At 44.0% G+C, this 18,680-nt stretch overlaps 1 protein-coding gene across 16 annotated transcripts in view; it reads right to left on the reverse strand.

Annotated features, from left to right (window-relative positions):
* Positions 1 to 18,680, reverse strand: part of CNOT1 (CCR4-NOT transcription complex subunit 1) — a 122,885-nt gene that overhangs the window by 100,561 nt on the left and 3,644 nt on the right. For all 16 annotated transcript variants that reach the window (XM_084812378.1, XM_084812380.1, XM_084812382.1 and 13 more), the window contains exon 2: positions 11,605 to 11,876. In XM_084812378.1, coding sequence (XP_084668504.1) covers positions 11,605 to 11,706 — 102 coding nt within the window. In that variant the 5' untranslated portion in view covers positions 11,707 to 11,876. The remainder of the gene's footprint in view (positions 1 to 11,604; positions 11,877 to 18,680) is intronic.

Below are 18,680 nucleotides of genomic sequence, written 5' to 3' on the forward strand. Positions count from 1 at the left end.
ACTGGCAGCCTTTACCACTGTCACATTCACTAACAGTACCTGGAAGTTCCCCTTCCTTGCATTCACATGCTATGAATACAGCTGTTATGCATTTCTAGCTGTCTACAGAAGCCTGTCAATGAAAGTGCTTTGAGGGTGAAAGAAAGGACAAAGGGGGGAGGTTTTGTCCTGCTGAAGACCAGGACCCAACATAAGGAAGAAAGAGCGAGGGAGACAGGAGCAGGCAAAGAGAACATCAGGGCCTGCTCCACTTGGACTGCCTCTCCTTTGGGAGATGAGAGGGGGGAGCAGAGCCATCCCACTAGCCTTGCTTACAGTCTATATAATTTTTTCCCCTCTCCCCTCCCCATCCCCATTTCCTTGTGTGTCATGTCTTTTTTAGGTTGTAAGTCTGAGGGCAGAGACTGTCTTCTTTGGTCATTGATTGTAAGCCGCTCCAGGAGCCTTTTTTGGCTGAGGAGTGGGATAAAAATACTATCTATCAATCAATCAATCAATCAATCAGGGTGCTTTGTACAGAAAGCCTAGAGAGGAGGTGGTGTAAGGAATACCATGGAAGATTGGGCACGGCAGGGGGGGAGAGAAGATGAATGAACTTGCAGCTGTGAGCTTATAGGGTAAGCTGGTTTGGGGGTGGAGGGTGTTAGGTGTGAGAGGTTTTCCTCCATGGGTAGACACTATACAACAGGGAGAGGGTGTGGGGTTGTAAGCGGCTTGTCCAGCACCTGTTAGCACAATTGGGTCTGGCGGCTCCTTCCAGCCCCAACTGCGAAGGAGAACACAGTGGCAAGGAATGCTCTTGTGTTTGGTCACTGCACAGTTACAAGCACCTGCAGAAAAATCAGGAGGCAGAGGCAAGGGGGTTTCCATAGGCATTCCCAGGAGCAGCTGAAGATTATTACATGCCCATAAGGCAGAGTGCACCAATAGCAAAGAGCCTGCTGACATGGTGAAGCCTTCCCTGCGATTGCCTGCTCTTCTAACATCCCATGGGTTAATTAAGCCACAGGCTGTTGAAACATGTGAACAGGGTCTTTGGTCTTTGCTCTGGACCCACCTGTTGGCCCTGCCCAAGTCATCCACAATTAGATACTATAGCTGCTTTGTCACTGCCTACTGGCAAAATCCTGGCAATATGGCTCCCAAATACCATATGACAGGGGTTCCCAATCTTTTTGGGTTGGTGGGCACATTTGCAATTTTAATAGGGTGTTCATTTATTAACATTTATATACCACCTTATCCGCTAAAAAGCTATCAACGGGGTGCATATCATTTAAAACAATAAATACTTAAAATAATAAAAACAGGAACAAAAAACAGTAAAAACATTTAACCCACACATTTTAAAAGACTAAATTGAAAAGATGCACCTTCATATCCTTTCTAAAAACCAAGAGAGTGTTGTCCAATTGTAGTTATTGAGGGAGCACATTCCACAGTTTAGAAGCAACACAAGAGAAAGCCCTTTCATGCATGCCTGACAAATGGGCCTCTGTGAATAAGAACTCCCTCAAGAGGGCATCTCCTACAGATCTTAATACCCCGGCAGTTTCATAATGAGACAGGTGGTCCCTTAGATAGCCAGGTCCTAAGCCATTTAGGGCTTTAAAGGTTAAAATCAATGCCTTGAATTGAGCCCAGAAAGCAACTGGCAACCAACCAGTGCATGTCTTTCAAGACAGGTGTAGTATGTTCCCAATACAGAGTGTTGTAAGCACTCACAAAATGACTGCATTTCGAAGGGGCTTTCTCATCCATAAAATGACTGTCATCGTGGGTATGGCCAGTCACAGAACACTCATTTTCCAGAAGCCAAACTGGTGAAACTAAAACAAACATAACTTGCCCAAGAACCTAAGTTCAAGGCATAGGTAGGGTCTGAGCTCCAAAACACAAAACCAGTCTTTTGAATCCATACAGAAATGGTGCTGGAGGGCAGCATTTTGCTTTGCACCATGGCAACCCCATTAGGGTTTGGGGGGGATTTTTTTTTACATTTAAGAAATAAAATTAAAATCACAAAGGTCAGACAGCTTGGTAGGCTCTGAGAGGTGTCTGTGCACACACTGGAGCCCACAAGCACATCGGAGACCCCAGCATTACAGACTCAAAACAGTAGCTCTGTTGCTTCCTTCTGTCTAGTGATGTGACCACAAAGAGGGAGAAGAGAAAATGCTGCTTACAAAAACCCAGAATAGCAAGTTCCCTGCTACAGAGATGTAAAATTTCCAGAAATTTTGCAGTCATGGAAAAAAAATTATTTTTCTGGACAAATTGGAAATTTGGGGGAAATGGAAAAAAAAGCAATACTACAAAAATACTATGGGTTTTTTCCCCCATTTTTTTCTGGGTTTTTTCCCAAGCCTTCACATCTCTTTACGTGCCTTGCTGGTTTTAGCACCTCTGGATGCCTTGAACCAAATGGGACAGGACCCCAGGCAAGCCAGATTTGGCCCACAAGCCCAAGGTTCTGCACCCCTACTCTAGAAGACAGCTGAAGAGTTTCAAGTTGGGCAGAGCAAGCAAAAGTAATTGGGGTAGGGTCACTGCACTGGATCCTCACAGCTCACACCCCAAACAAATAGGATTCATATCCTATAATCAGCTCACAGGACTGATTTCTGTGAGGGAAAGCTTCCTGGGTCCAACCTTAAAGGGCTTGGGTTTACCAAGGGGTGGAGATCAGCAGCCAAGATTCAAAGCTAGAGTAGCCTTCTGACTTGGATTCCTGCGATGAGCAGGGGGTTGGACTCGATGGCCTTGTAGGCCCCTTCCAACCCTACTATTCTATGATTCAAGGTCTCAAGTACTCTTCACAGAGCACACTCCACTTATGTATCACGGCCATCCTTAGACAACCCTTCTCTATTTGCTAGTGTAACCACAATGGAGCAAACAGTAGCCATGAGCAACAAAAGTTCTAATATGAAGCTACATGCTCTCCATGATTCTGTGGTCACAGCAATAAGCCACAGATTCTGGCTCCATACCAGGCACACAGAAGCTACTACTCCCGAATGCAGATAGTACCATATTTGCAAGAGACTCAGTCAGCATGGAGATGTAAAGCAATGAATGGTGTGGGCAGCTAGACAGTGAAACCACCACTTGCTGACAGAGTGACTCACTAATTCCCAGGAGTCTGATTCTACCTGGGGAGGCGGTGGGCTCCCCCACACCGGAGGCGTTCAAGACGAGGCTGGACAGCCACCTGTCAGGGATGCTCTGACTTGGATTCCTGCATTGAGCAGGGGGTTGGACTCGATGGCCTTGTAGGCCCCTTCCAACCCTACTATTCTATGATTCTATGATTCAGTTCCAGGGAGGAAAAGCATCAAGGCTTTCTCAAATTTTGTTTATAGTAGGAAGAAGCTGTTCCATCATTCCTGTACATTTTAATAAAATACTTCTACAACATGCACATTTTTCTCCAGCCCTAACACACATATATCTATCTTCCCCCCACCCCATTCCTGCTGCACACACTTATTTTTGAAAGAAACACTCAGAGAATTACATAATTAGCAATCCCCCAGCAGTGTAATTATTTCACCTTGAGGAAGGTAGGTAAGTATACTTAGGTTTAAGGCATTTGTGCAGCTAGGTGATACTGTGCCCATAGTGAAAATGCAAGAGAATTCTTTTGTCAGCAAACCTGTTCCCAATAATCCAAACAATCTAAAATATAAAAAATAAAAAAGAGGACAGCCATCTAATTGACTTCAAGAGCCCCCCAAAAAGTCTGTAGAGCAACAACATCACTCCAAATTGCAGTTACGTTTGAGACAGGGAAATGGGTATGGACACTCCAGCAATATATGTTTTAACAGTAAGAGGAACACTGCAAGGTCTGGACCTGAGTAGGGCTTCCTGCCTCAATCCATTTCACCTTGAGAACAACTTCTTTACTTTCCTCCCTCCTCAGCCCAAAGAGACGTTTCAAGTTCTCACAGGGCTTATGTACTTCCCAGGCCCATTGTTTGAAAAGAGTCCTCCTGTTAGTTTTCCAGCGGATCAGCGGAGAGGGACTCTTTCAAAGAAAGGGGCTGGGGAATATTGAAGTTTTTAAAGCAATAGGAGCACCATGAGAGTTTGATTTGTGGCTGCAGGTCTGGGTAGCAGTGTGAGGGAAGGTGCCCTCACTGAGAAACTCCCTGAATTGCACTCCCTTCATTAAAGTAACAAGCTATAGTTCCTTTCAGTGCTCAAAAGAAGAGTGCATGATGTAGAAATGGCGACGGGGGTGGTAGAGCTGTGCTGCAGTGGTGTCCCCCAATGGTAGTTTTATGTTATAACCAGTGGAAACCCCTGCTGCAGAGTCAAGGTTTTTGGATTTTTTTTAAAGAAAAACACCCTCCACTTTATTAATTTCTCCCCCTCTTTCTTTTACTTACACACAGACACACACTTACTTTCTCTTCCCTTGCTCTCTACTCATTGGCCAACTCACTCTCTCTGCCCCCTCCAAAATGCCACAGCTCCTGCTTCTCTACTGGTAAAAGGCACAATAGCTTCTAAGCTACTGAACGGTGCATTCCCCAGTGCCCTTCTCTGAAAGACGTAGGTAAGCAAACAAAAACAGCAAGCTACAAAAAAATGGGGCGGAGGGAGAGAGAAATGCAGGCATTGTAGAATAAGGCGCACAGCAGTGCCAGTTCAGGTTTTTTGGAGGGCCCTTGGGCAAGACACCCACAATGGGCCCCCTCCCTCAGTGAGTCTACCTTCCCACCCTCATTGTCACCAGCTGCTCTGGCTCCTCCTCCCCTTTCTCATCACTGCTACCACTGGCTTGCTCCACAGGCAGAGGGCCAGTGAGCATGTAAGCAGTGACATCTACTGTTCCTTCTTCTCACCACCACTGTTGTCTAGGCCAGAGCAAGAGCCAAATGAACTAGCAGGTTGCCATGGTGAAGAGGAGCAACTCCACAAGGCTCTTGTCAATTGGCCCCTGTTGGGGCGTGGGTCCTCAGTAGGTACCCAACCATGCCTACCTTGATGCCTGCCCTAGTCCACAGGATTCTCTCTCAAATAATGGAGCGCAAGGCCATCAATAGCTGCTAGTCACAACGGCATATGCTACCTCCAGTATCAGAAACAGTGACCCAGTTCACACAATCACGGCAGGTTAAACAAGCCACAGATGATAAAGCAATCATTGCTGGAACAGATGATAAAGCCATCCATCTGGAAGCACCTTGAAAACAATGCAGTGATGACTCGAAGCCAACATGGATTTGTCAAAAACAAGTCCTGCCAGACAAATCCGATCTCATTTTTTGATCAAGTAACCTCCCTTGTAGACCGTGGGAATGCTGTAGACATCATATACCTCGACTTCAGCAAAGCTTTCGACAACGTGCCCCATGATATCCTGATGAGCAAACTAGCTCAAAGTGGGCTAGATGAAACAACGATCATGTGGATCCACAGTTGGCTACAGAATCGGACTCAAAGAGTGCTTATCAGTGGGACCTTCTCCAACTGGGCAGAGGTAACGAGTGGGGTACCGCAGGGCTCAGTCCTGGGCCCAGTGCTCCTCAACATTTTTATGAATGACTTGGAGGAGGAGGTGCAGGGAATGCTGATCACATTTGCAGATGACACAAAATTGGGAGGGATAGCTAATACCCTGGAAGACAGAAACAAAATTCAAAGTGATCTGGATAGACTGGAGTGCTGGGCAGAAAACAACAGAATGACATTAAATAGGGATAAATGCCAAGTTCTGCACCTAGGGAAAAGAACCCAAATACACAGTTACAAGATGGGGGATACGTGGCTCAACAACACGCCAAGCGAGAAGGATCTTGGAATTGTTGTCGATCACAAGCTGAAGATGAGCTCACAATCTGACGTGGCTGCAAAAAAGGCAAATGCCATTTTGGGCTGCATTAATAGAAGCATAGCTTCCAAATCCTGAGACGTATTAGTTCCCCTCTACTCAGCACTGGTTAGGCCTCATCTGGAGTACTGTGTCCAGTCCTGGGCACCACACTTTAAGAAGGATGCAGACAAACTGGAGAGGGTTCAGAGGAGGGCAACAAAGATGATCAGGGGACTGGAAACAAAGCCCTATGAAGAGAGACTGAAAGAACTGGGCATGTTTAGCCTTGAGAAGAGAAGACTGAGGGGAGATATGATAGCACTCTTCAAGTACTTGAAAGGTTGTCACAGAGAAGGAGGCCAGGATCTCTTCTTGATCATCCCAGAGTACAGGACACGGAATCAAGGGCTCAAGTGACAGGAAGCCAGATTCCGGCTGAACATCAGGAAAAACGTCCTGACTGTAAGAGCAATATGACAATGGAACCAATGACCTCGGGAGGCGGTGGGCTCTCCCACACTGGAGGCCTTCAAGATGAGGCTGGACAGCCATCTGTCAGGGATGCTCTGACTTGGATTCCTGCATTGAGCAGGGGGTTGGACTCGATGGCCTTGTAGGCCCCTTCCAACCCTACTATTCTATGATTCTATGGTTTATTTAAGCCACAGCATATGCCAGGCACCATTTGCCCAATTACTCGCCCAGACGCAGCATGTTGTGTCATCCAAACCTGGGCAGCAATAAATAGCCTGTTGCTGGGTTATTGGAGGGTTGTTTCTCCCTCAATCAAACCATCCCGCCCAGGTTCAAGTGACATGATATGCCACACCAGTGCGGGGTAATTAGGCAAATGGCACCCAGCACACACAACGGCTTAAGAACATCACAGTGATCATGAGACCGGTTTAAGCCAGGGTGATCATGCAAACTAAACAGTATATCTCTGTATACCAGCTGCTGGGAAAGACAAGCAGGAGAGTGGTTTGCACTCATATCCTACTTATGGGGTTCCCCCACAGGCAGTTGGTTGGCCGCTGTGTGAACAGAATGCTGAACTAGATGGAATCTTGGTCTGATCCAGCGTGGCTCTTATATTCTAAGTGTGTTGAACGGAGAATTAAAGAAAGCAACTTACTTGGCTAAATTCATAATTTTCTACATTTGGAGGTTTCTACCGAATGCAAAGCTATGTAGTTTTAATTTTTTATATAGATTATTTCCTGCACAAAAATCAATCTTAAAAATTAGAAAAGAAACTCAAGCTATCAAATTATTCCTCCCTTACAAGTAAAAATTATCTCATGTGTTCATTAACCAAGATGAAGCACTGAAGCAAGCGCACTGGGAGCCTATCTAGCAGCAAACTGTAGTTGGGTATTAAGCCCAGCCACAATTGGTCCTATTGTGGCTTCTAGGTGACTTGGCCTATCCCACTGTAGTATTCAAGGAAGGCACTATGACCATCTTGACCAGACGTTAAAACACTGCACTAGCTTTTTTGTATCAAGAGCAACTCTGGACACTATGCAAAATGAAGGGAGCAGGAAACACAAGTGCCTCAATAAAACCTGGTCTTCCACATCATAATGGCTGAAATAGAACTTTCACATCTGCCTTAGCAGGAACATACTAGAAGGGCCCAGGCTCTGAAGCACTTGCTCTGCCTGCTCACTTCACCACACTTTCCCAGTTAGCATGCAACTACCCAAGTTTTCCTGCAAGAGAAGCAGCTAAATTTATTCAGGCTGAAACTGTTCTTTGAAACTGAAGCCCCCTCCTTCTCAACTCCTGCAGTCTTATAGAAAGAATTAGGAAGAACAGTTGAAGGGGAAGAGCTATGCACCAACTGCTCTCTGCAAATCCTACATCAGTCTTTTTCCGTTCACCCTCCTGTATACAAGAGGAATGTACAGGACGGTGAGGCGAGATTTCAGAAGCAACCAGCCAGCCACCTTGGCTCTCTGTCACTTGTCGTTGTTCAGCCGTTCAGTTGTGTCCGACTCTTCATGACCCCATGGACCACAGCACGCCAGGCCTTCCTGTCCTGCGCTCTCTCCCAGAGCGTGCTCAAGTCCATATTAATTGCATCGGTGATGCTATCTAGCCATCTCATCCTCTGTAGTCCCCTTCTCCTTTTGCCTTCAATCTTTCCCAGCATCAGGGTCTTTGCCGGTGACCTTTCTCTTCGCATTAGGTGGCCAAAACATTTGAGCTTCAGCTTCAGTAACTGTCCTTCCAATGAGCACTCAGAGTTGATTTCCTTTAGGATGGACTGATTTGACCTCCTTGCAGTCCAGGGGACTCGTAAGAGTCTTCTCCAGCACCACAGTTCGAAAGCATCGATTCTTCGGCGCTCAGCCTTCCCTAAGTCCGGCTCTCACAGCCACACGTTGCTACTGGGAAAACCATAGCTTTGATTATACACATCTTTGTCGGCAAGGTGATGTCTCTGCTTCTTACTATGCTGTCTAGGTTTGCCATAGCTTTCCTCCCAAGGAGCAAGCGTCTTTTAATTTCATGGCTACAGTCCCCGTCTGCAGTGATCTTGGAGCCCAAGAAAGTAAAATCTCTCACTGCTTCCATTTCTTCCCCTTCTATACGGCAGGAAGTGATGGGGCCAGATGCCATTATCTTTGTTTTTTTAATGTTGAGTTTCAAACCAGCTTTTGCACTCTCCTCTTTCACCGTCAACAATGAAGCAGAAACAGACGTTTTTCTGGAATTCTCTTGCTTTCTCCATGATCCAGCGAAAGTTGGTGATTTGATCTGTAGTTCCTCTGCCTCTTCGAAACCCCGCTTGTACTTCCGGTAGTTCTCGGTTCGCATACTGCTGAAGCCTAGCTTGTAGGATTTTGAGCATCACCTTGCTGGCATGTGAAATGAGCGCAACTGACTACGCTAAAGCCTTTGATTGTGTGGATCACAACAAACTGTGGCAAATTCTTAAAGAGATGGGAGTACCAGACCACCTTACCTGTCTCCTGAGAAACCTGTACGAGGGTCAAGAAGCAACAGTAAGAACCGGACATGGAACAACCAATGGGTTCAAAATTGGGAAAGGAGTACGACAAGGCTGCATATTGTCGCCCTGCTTATTTAACTTATATGCAGAGTACATCATGAGAAACGCCGGGTTGGATGAATCACAGGTCGGAATTAAGATTGCCAGGAGAATTATCAACAACCTCAGATACACAGACGATACCACCCTGATGGCAGAAAGCGAAGAGGATCTAAAGAGCCTCTTGTTGAGGGTGAAAGTGGAGAGTGCAAAAGCTGGTTTGAAACTCAACATTAAAAAAACAAAGATCATGGCATCTGGCCCCATCACTTCCTGGCATATAGAAGGGGAAGAAATGGAAGCAGTGACAGATTTTACTTTCCTGGGCTCCAAGATCACCGCAGACGGTGACTGTAGCCATGAAATTAAAAGACGCTTGCTTCTTGGGAGGAAAGCTATGGCAAACCTAGACAGCATAGTAAGAAGCAGAGACATCACCTTGCCGACAAAGGTCTGTCTAATCAAAGCTATGGTTTTCCCAGTAGTAATGTATGGCTGTGAGAGCTGGACTATAAGGAAGGCTGAGCGCCGAAGAATTGATGCTTTCGAACTGTGGTGCTGGAGAAGACTCTTACGAGTCCCCTGGACTGCAAGGAGGTCAAATCAGTCCATCCTAAAGGAAATCAACCCTGACTGCTCATTGGAAGGACAGATACTGAAGCTGAAATATTTTGGCCACCTAATGCGAAGAGAAAACTCCCTGGAAAAGACCTTGATGCTGGGAATGACTGAAGGCAAAAGGAGAAGGGGACATCAGAGGATGAGATGGCTAGATAGCATCACCGATGCAATGAATATGGACTTGAGCACGATCCGGGAGAGAGCGCAGGACAGGAAGGCCTGGCGTGCTATGGTCCATGGGGTCACGAAGAGTCGGACACGACTGAACAACAAGGGAAGTACATGATATTGTCTTTAAATTTTTGCAAGTATTCCAATAAAAAGGTCTACATAATATACCTTAATTTAAATTACATTAAGTGTGCCTTAATTTTTCTCTCAAATATTTCAGGTCAAATGTTGAGACAAGAAATTAACATTGGGTACTTTTTTATACTTTTGTTATTTTACTTGTATTTAGTAAACATGCTAAATTAAATCACTTTGTAGTGATTTTCTGAAGCAAACTGAATTTTTTCCAGTGCAAATGATCCTATGCAAATTAGTCTAATTTGCATTGGAAAATTTTCCAGTTCAAAATTTTCCAGAAAACCCACATCACTGTCTGAAGTCAACATTGGGATCCTTCAGATGGGTTCTACACATACTATCCCAGCTCCTGGGCTTGGAGCAGCTTCAGATTTCCAGAATGGAATGTCAGCAGAGTTCCTGCTGGAGAGGTTCTGGATTTCATACAGTTTTTAGCACTCCAGCAAATACACTGTGAGAAGCAAGATGAAAGCAGGCTGCTGTTCCATTACCCAGATGCCATCTGGACTTGATTTGGCTAGTTTGTCTTTCCTGCACATGTGGGGGAGGGTACTGTAAAGCTGTGTCATCTGTCTCTGCTCTTCTAACAGAGCCTTACTTGCCAGTGCAGTCTACTGTGGGGGCCTTTCACATATTCCGCCCTATTTTTTGCATGGAAATAATGAACATATTGGCTGAAGATTTAGGAGTCTAACACTGGGCTTCTTCCTTAGCCAAACATGCAAATTCTGTCTGAAATAATATCTGAACCCAATCCTTTCTCCAGTGCACAATTCCAACAATATATTAGCTTTGAATATCTTGGTAAAGGTCAAGATGTGATGTTACTGTTAGAGCAGCAGAACACTTCCAAAATAGCACTCTCTGCCATAGACTCTCATCTAAGTGTGTCGAGGGTGCATGGCAGCATAAAGCCAAAAGAAATAAAATCACAAAAAGATCAGAAACGACAAGACAAAGGGGAGAAGGTAAGAAAGGGAAAAGGCCTCACAAAGAGAACCACAGCAAAGCAAAATTCCTTCCTCTTGATGCTACCCCATTGCAGTTAAGAAGGTACTGAGTGAGGAAGAGGCAGCCACAGTCCTTGAGCATGCACACTGAAGGTGCAGTGGACCTCCCACCAAAATGCTTAATCTAGCTCCAAAATGGTGCAAGTGTTTTAAGTAGGCATGGAACCCATATGTGGGATGGGACAGAGACCTCAAAGGAGAACGTGAACATTCTATTAGCTTCTTTGCCCAGAACAGCAAAGTTTGCTGTCACATATTTCCTTCAGTAACTCTGCCATGAAACGATGGCAGTTTTAGACCAGTATATGGTGCTTCCAAACACAACTGAAATGGGGAACGTTACAGAAAAATTTCTGGAGAAGTTGCCACGGTCCTGAATTGATTGGAGAGCCAATTTAGAATATTTTGAGTTTTGTGACTTACATTTTTTTAAAAATATACCAAAAATCTTACATTGCTGTTTAAGTATCTCAAAAGATATGAGCAGTACCTCTGACACGTCTATCTAACAAATTCAGCCAAGGACATCCAAACTCATTCAGATACACATCAGAAAACAGCATAAATAAGACAGAAAACAGACACAGTGTAATTTAAACTGAACAAAACAAATGACAATTCTCAATAAGCATAATGTAAGACCTGGATTTATCAATCTAGAAACTAAACTAATACAACCAGTAAGCAACAAATGTAAATGATAAATGAGCTGTGGATACCCTTTCCATTTTCCACCATTCCACTTCACCTCAAAATTTGTGGCATTCTGTACTTACGTGCTGTATTTCCTGCTGGCTGGCTCGGTAATTTTTCTTGGTTAAATTGTCCACCAGGTAGCTGATTTGAGACAAGGCCAGCGAGAGCGAGTCAAGATTCATTGCTGGTTGGGGCGGAAGCAGGCGGCCGAGCCCGGCGCAAAATCACCATTATTCCCCTTTAGTCACCTCAGAGACAGGTTAATTTTTTTCCAGTTAGCCTATATCTCAATGTATGCTATATCTTCAGCTCTTCTTTCCTAGTACTCTCGCTCTGTTCTGAATCATGGCACCTGCAAGACAAGACAACATGGTTTCACATTACTTATTTACAAACAACTCCCTTAAAAGTTAAGCTGTATTCCATTTTATACAATGTAATTCCTTTGCTAGTGATTGTTCATGCATAACTGAATGATCATGTACTCAAAGTACTATATAGAACAAAAGGCCTGCAGAGCAAAATTAAGATTTTTTTTAGCCCAAAGAAATAATGGGTAGCAATGGGCAGATCTTTCAAATCTATTTCTACAGACATCCTCCTTTTTCCACCAAGTGATGTAGGGTGGAAAATTTCCCACTGGTTTATTTTACCACAGAAAATTATATTTGAACAATAGTAGTGATGGACAGCCTTTTTGGTAAATTGTGACACGAGTCAAACCCGAAGCTTGATACACTGCTCTGATACTAAAGTAGCCTACCGAGCTGGGGAGCAGGAGAACTGAAGGTGCCCGGACAACCTTAGTGGAAGAGAACTGATAGGGACTACAGGGCTAAGGGATGCTGGAAGTTGTAGTCCAACACATCTGGAGGGCATCAGGTTGGAGAAGGCTAAATTAGTGTGTCCACAGTTGTTTAAATGAAATGTTTGGAATTAGCAGTACCAATGCTTGACTGATGCTCTTTCCTGACTACAACAAGCTTACTATTTAAATATCACACAGGCAAAGGATCAATGCTCATTAAAAGAAGCAATAAGAAAAATCTTAAAGATCGGCACCATATGTTATTATTTATCTGATTTATATCCTGCCTTTCCACCAAAGCAATGGTGCTCAAGGCAGCTATTTTTCTGCCTTGTTGCCTGAAGATGCTGGTCCCTTCAAGACTCACATCAACTATAGGATTATGATGTGTCCTCCACACACACATGCACACACAGCAAAACTAGTACTTCTAACAACATTCTTAATACATTTCCAAATCAGCAGTGCAGCTGTTGTTCTGAACCCACTATAAACTCTCCATGTCACAGAATAAAAGGTAAGCAGTCATTTTAATCTTTTTAGGCAGTATCCAATCCTGCCTAATTTTTTTAGGCAGTATCCAATCCTGCCTGTCCACACGTGGGCCCCACTACCGCTTTGGTTCTGTGAGTGGCCAACCCCACCAATTCTGCTGAAGTGGTCCCCACTGCTTGTGTAATGGTGATTTAGCGTTTTCGGGGGGCAAACCCCAAAATGAGTAGAAATGCTTATTTCTGTAAGGAGGCAGGTCAGCGGGGCTCCATTGTGCAAGCGCTGCCGACCTGCCCCCTTCCAGAAACTAATGTTTCCTCTCCGTTTGGGTTGCCCTCCGAAGTGCTAAATTGCCACAGCACAAGTGGTGGGGGCCACTTGTGCAAAGGAATTGGCAGGGCACAAAAGAATAGGCCGGAGCATAAGTGCCCCATTGAATACTGCCTTTGAGAGTTCTGTCCTAAATATGTTTTGTATGAACAGGATGCAAAATATTAATTAATTAATTAATTAATTCAAAGTTTGTTTTTTTTACTGCTCCTCAGCCAAAAAGGCTCCCAGAGCTGCTTAAATACAACCATTTAAACAAGACAATCAGAACAAAATAAACATTAAAATAGTTGCCAAGTCAACACTATCTTAACATGAGCACTTGAGTGACAACACGAAGGGCTTGAATCAGACTTGGGGAAGAGAAGTTGGGGTATCTCTCTCTCAACTTAATTTCCTATCTATACAGTTTAGTTCACAGCATTAATGTGATAATGAATATGACATGGATTTTAAAGCCATCTGCATATACAACAAGGGCCATATGAAAGTGATAAACAAGAATGAACAGCAGTGTCCTGACCTTCATGGACATGCTGGCATAACACACTTGACCAATGCAGTGTCACAAGCAGGTCGTGTTCAACTTGGAATCCTTGGGCGAGACTAGTAATTAACTAGCTGAACAGCAATAATTAAGAATTTGAATGTACAGACTCTTACAACAAACAGCTTGAAATATTGCTACATCTATGATACTACAGCAAAGGTGGGGAACCTTTTTTCTATTGATGGTCACATTCCTAGGGGAATAATCTGTCAGGGGCTACGTGCCAGTGGTACACAGGGCCCAAAGCCAGACGTGACTGGAACCATCCCTTCTCCCTCTGCAACCCCCTTCTCTTTCTTGTTCTCTTTCTTGACTCCCCACCCTGCCCAACTGAGTGAAGGCCAAATCACTCTTGCGAGAGGTGTGCTCTCTTGCTGAGGGCTGCAGCAAATTAGACAAAAGCTCACAGGAAATTAGGCCAAGGGCCACAAGTTGCCCATCCTTAAGTAGAGCAAGCTGAAGTTGTGCTCTGGCTTCTCCACTGGCAGCTACATCAAAATGGAAGGATTCTAGATTCCCCAAGGTTGGAATCACACTTGCCTCAATAGGGAAATTTGCCCTGAAAACGCTAAATCACCATTACACAAGCAGTGGGGGCCACTAAAGCATGCACAAAGACTGCCACATACTTGCTTACCATTCTGAAATAGCAGATCACATCCCTTGTTCACTACAGCACTAGATGTTAAAAGCTCAGCAGCAAAACGTTCTGGTGTGCACCTAACACAGCTGGAATTTGCCTCTGCTGCTCACCCCCATCCCCAAAGACACCCAATCACTGTAGTCTGCACTGTGATAATGAAAATCATGTTTGTCCATTGTAAAAACTGAAACTGTAGGATAGAACAAAAGAGCTAATGCCTGCTTCACACTTTATGCAGCAATTATGTTTGCCAGAGCTATACCTCTGCTGCCGTGGCAAACAAATATGACTACCACATAAACCACAAAGTAGAACTGTACTGGCAAAAGGGAATAGCAATATCCTGAAAAAACAAGATAATAAGTTACATGGAGGTCAGCTGCAAATGTCTCTGCGTTTTCCCACTGTTGTGAATAGATTTTCAATGCAATGTTGAAATACTAGAAACAACAGGTCTTCAATTGCTTGATATGAGGATGTTCTCAAGAAGAGGACAAAGGCAGAGGCATCAAAATCCAATCTGGGCTTCTCTATTCTACAAACTGGTTTAAACAGTCATTCCCTCTGAAAGCACTCTCAGGGCCCTCTCCAAATTGCAACTGCCAGCATTCTTGGGAAAACCCTAACACTGAAATTGGTTTAAAACTGGGGTTTCCACTGGGGCACCCAGGGTCTCCACTGTGGCCATAAATACCTCTCTTGGCACCCACCAGGCTCCCTCCCATACTCTGAAAACAAATTAACCAAAAATAACCTCCAATGCCATATGTATTCCCAAGGAAGCCTCTGTGCCCCACATCTGAGCCTCAGCTGTTTCCTTCTGTGAAGTAAGTGTTGGAGCAGAAAAACTGGGTTCAGAAGAGTGATTCTGTGTTTCCGAGCTCAGCCCCCACCTCTGCCTTATACTTTGGCTTTGGGGCAAGTTACCTCTCTTTTAGCCTCACCACTTTGCCTTCTGGTAAATGGGCATTTTGAGTCTGGGCATTTTGTGTGGGTGCCCACGACACCCTCTTGCCATTCCAAATGTGACCCAAACAACTGGGGACCCCTTGTTTAGAACCAATCTAGGTTTGCAGTGCAAATATCTTAAACCAGTCTTTCCCCAGGCCATGCTGGCTGGGAACAATGAGAGTTGCAGTCCAAGACAGCTGGTGAACACCATGTTGGGAAAGCTGTCTTAAACTACCAGGGCCAATCTCAAGGCAAATTCCTGGAGAAGGCTATCAATGGATTCTAGTCCTGATGACTCTATGCTACCTCCAGTATCAGAGGCAGTATACCTATGTACACCAGTTGCTGGGGAACATGGGCAAAAGGGTTCTGCTTGTGCATTTCCCATCAACAGCTGGTTGGCCACTGTGTGAACAGAATGCTGGACTAGACAGATTCTAAACTCATACAATGACTACAAGGAAATTGTTTCCTGTTTACAAGACAATTTTGACATCACTGCCAATTTTGCCTTTTGTTCTTATAATCCAAGTTACACATCAGCTTCTAATTAAACCATACCTTCCAAGTTTCATTTTTTGAAAATTCACTGACAAGAAGAATCTGCAAGTACCTTTTAACCTTATTAATTTCTGAAAGCTAAGCTGTAGAAAATACTTACAGTCTGTTTGGCGCACACCATATAAAATGCAGACACCAAATAGCCACACCTTGAGCTCAAAGTCTATTTACTAGGTCTCATTTGATTACAGCGGTAAGAAAACATTTTTGAACCCCACTGATAATTATGGAAATTCCATAGTTGTATCATGATAGCCTTTGTCAATCAAAACCAGTCTTTTCTAAATTCCCAACAGGGTTTTTATTAACCACTTCATGTCTTGTGAAATAAAACGATGTATAAATTAGGTAAACAGTGAGTACTTAAGAGTCAAGGTATGTGCAAAAGTAAGTGAACCTCTGGTTGCATCAGCTCACTTAAAGGGAATAATTAGAATCAGGTGTTTAAGTAATTAGATCTTCAGGGGTGAGTTTGGGAGGCCCCACCCTATAAAAGGATCAGAAACTTTTTGAGTTTGGTCTTCACCATACGGTTGCATGGAAAAACAGTATAGAAATGAAATAAATAAAACAATAAAATGATCAAAAGACATCTCTGAGGACCTCAGAAAAGCAATTATTGCTGCTCATCAGTCTAGAAAGGGTTACAAAGCCATTTCTAAGGATTTGGGGCTCCACTAATCCACTGTGAAAACAGATAGTCTATAAATGGAGAAGGTTCGCAACTACAGTCACTCTATCCAGGAGCAGTCATCCTACCAAAATCTCTCCCAAGCACAAAACGACGTGTCATCCAGGAAGTCAAAAAGAACCCCAGAGTAACATCCAAGATCTGCAGGCCACTCTCCCCTTGGCTAATGTGAGTGTTCATGACTCAACAATCAGAAAAAGATAGAACAAGAATGGTGTTCATGGGAAGATGGCCAGGAGGAAACCACTGCTCTCTAAAAAGAACATTGCTGGCCATCTGAAGTTTGCTAAAGACCACACAGAGGCTCCCCAAGACTTCTGGTACAATGTTATCCAGACAGACTAGTCCAAGGTAGAAATTTTGGGCCTCCGTGAGAAACACTATAGTTGGTGAAAAACAAATACTGAGTTCGAATAGAAGAACCTCATCCCAACTGTCTTGGTGGGAATGTGATGGTTTGGGCCTGCTTTGCTGCCTCAGGCCCTTGACAGCTTGCCATCATTGACCCAACCATGAATTGTGCAGTGTATCAGAAGATTCTCAAGGAGAATGTCAGGCCATCCATCCATAAGCTGAACCAAAAATGGATCATGCAACATGACAATGATCCTAAACATACAAGCAGATCTGCAAAAGAATGGATGCGGAAGAAGAAATTCCATGTTTTAGTATGGCCTAGTCAAAGTCCAGACCAAAACCCCAGCGAAATGTTGTGGCAGGACTTGAAGCAAGCTGTTCATACAAGGAAGCCCTCAAATGTCACAGAGTTGAAGCAGTTCTGTAAGGAGAAATGGGCCAAAATTCCTCAAAACCAATGTGAGAGACTGACCAACAATTACAGGGAACACTTACTCGAAGCCATTGCTGCTCAAGGGGGTACCACCAGGTACTGAATCAAAAGGTTCACATACTTTTCACACAGGCTGGACAGCCATCTGTCAGGGATGCTCTGACTTGGATTCCTGCATTGAGCAGGGGGTTGGACTCGATGGCCTTGTAGGCCCCTTCCAACCCTACTATTCTATGATTCTACATGGATATTAAATGTGGAATCAGTTGTGGATAAATACATGTTGAAGAATGTTAACAAATGTTAAACAAATCATGTATCATTTCTTTAATCAGGTTATCTATTGGGATTATGGGGTCAGATTAAGATCTAATGACATTTTAGGTTGGAAATATGTGACAATCCTAAGGGGTTCACAAACCTTTTCTTACCACCATAAGTGAAGTTGCTTATATTTCTTATATTACTTACTGCTTATATTTCAGAATCACTTTCTGAATTTCTGGGAGACCCTGCATCAGCACAAGTACAAAGCCATTGTCCAAACTGCACTCTGACCAAACCATAAAATATAATCTGTACAATTCAGTGGGTCAGCATAACATTTGACAAAAGAGTACATAGGTCCACCTCGCCTGCACAAAGATCCACTGAGCATCTTCACTGGTCCAGAAGGGGATTATCTGCTGGATTCCACATGCCACACTGCACTTTTTTAGGCATATCTATTCTCTCACAGGTAAGCTCATCCTCCAGCAGGGCTACATGTTATTTAAATTAAAATATTTCCAAATAGCTTTCTGCCACTAAGCTGCCTGAAGTTTTCACAACAGCATACAAAGCAGCCATTGCTATACAGCAGTCACTGACCCGGTTCACATGATGAATCAACTCACAGTTTCTTAACCATGGGCTGTTCAGGAGCAAGCAAGTATACTGGCTCAACCACTTCCAATGCACTAAACAACCCAGGGACAGAAAGGCAGTGTAGGAATTTAAGGAGAGGCATCATGTGATCAAAGCAACAAGAGCAGCAAATATTTTTGGTAGCTGAGTGCTGGATAAACATGACCAGACCAAGGTGAGACAATGGAGTATCTTCAGCGGGACCACAACTCCGTGGTAGAGCACATGTTTTGCATGAAATAGGTTCCAGTCTCAACCCCTGGCAATTCCTGTTAAAAAAGAAACAAATCACAGGTTGTGTTAAAAGATGCCTGTCTGAGACCCTGTTGAGCTGTTGCCAGTCTGAGAAGACAATAGTGAGTTAAAAGGAAAAAAACAGTCTGTCCTGATATGAGGCAGCTTCCTATTTTCCCTGGACCAAAAAGGAAAAAATT

Source organism: Heloderma suspectum, chromosome 8 (assembly GCF_057233095.1).
Source record: "Heloderma suspectum isolate Gila_16-S chromosome 8, 16-S_ref, whole genome shotgun sequence".
Classification (NCBI taxonomy): Eukaryota; Metazoa; Chordata; class Lepidosauria; order Squamata; family Helodermatidae; genus Heloderma; species Heloderma suspectum.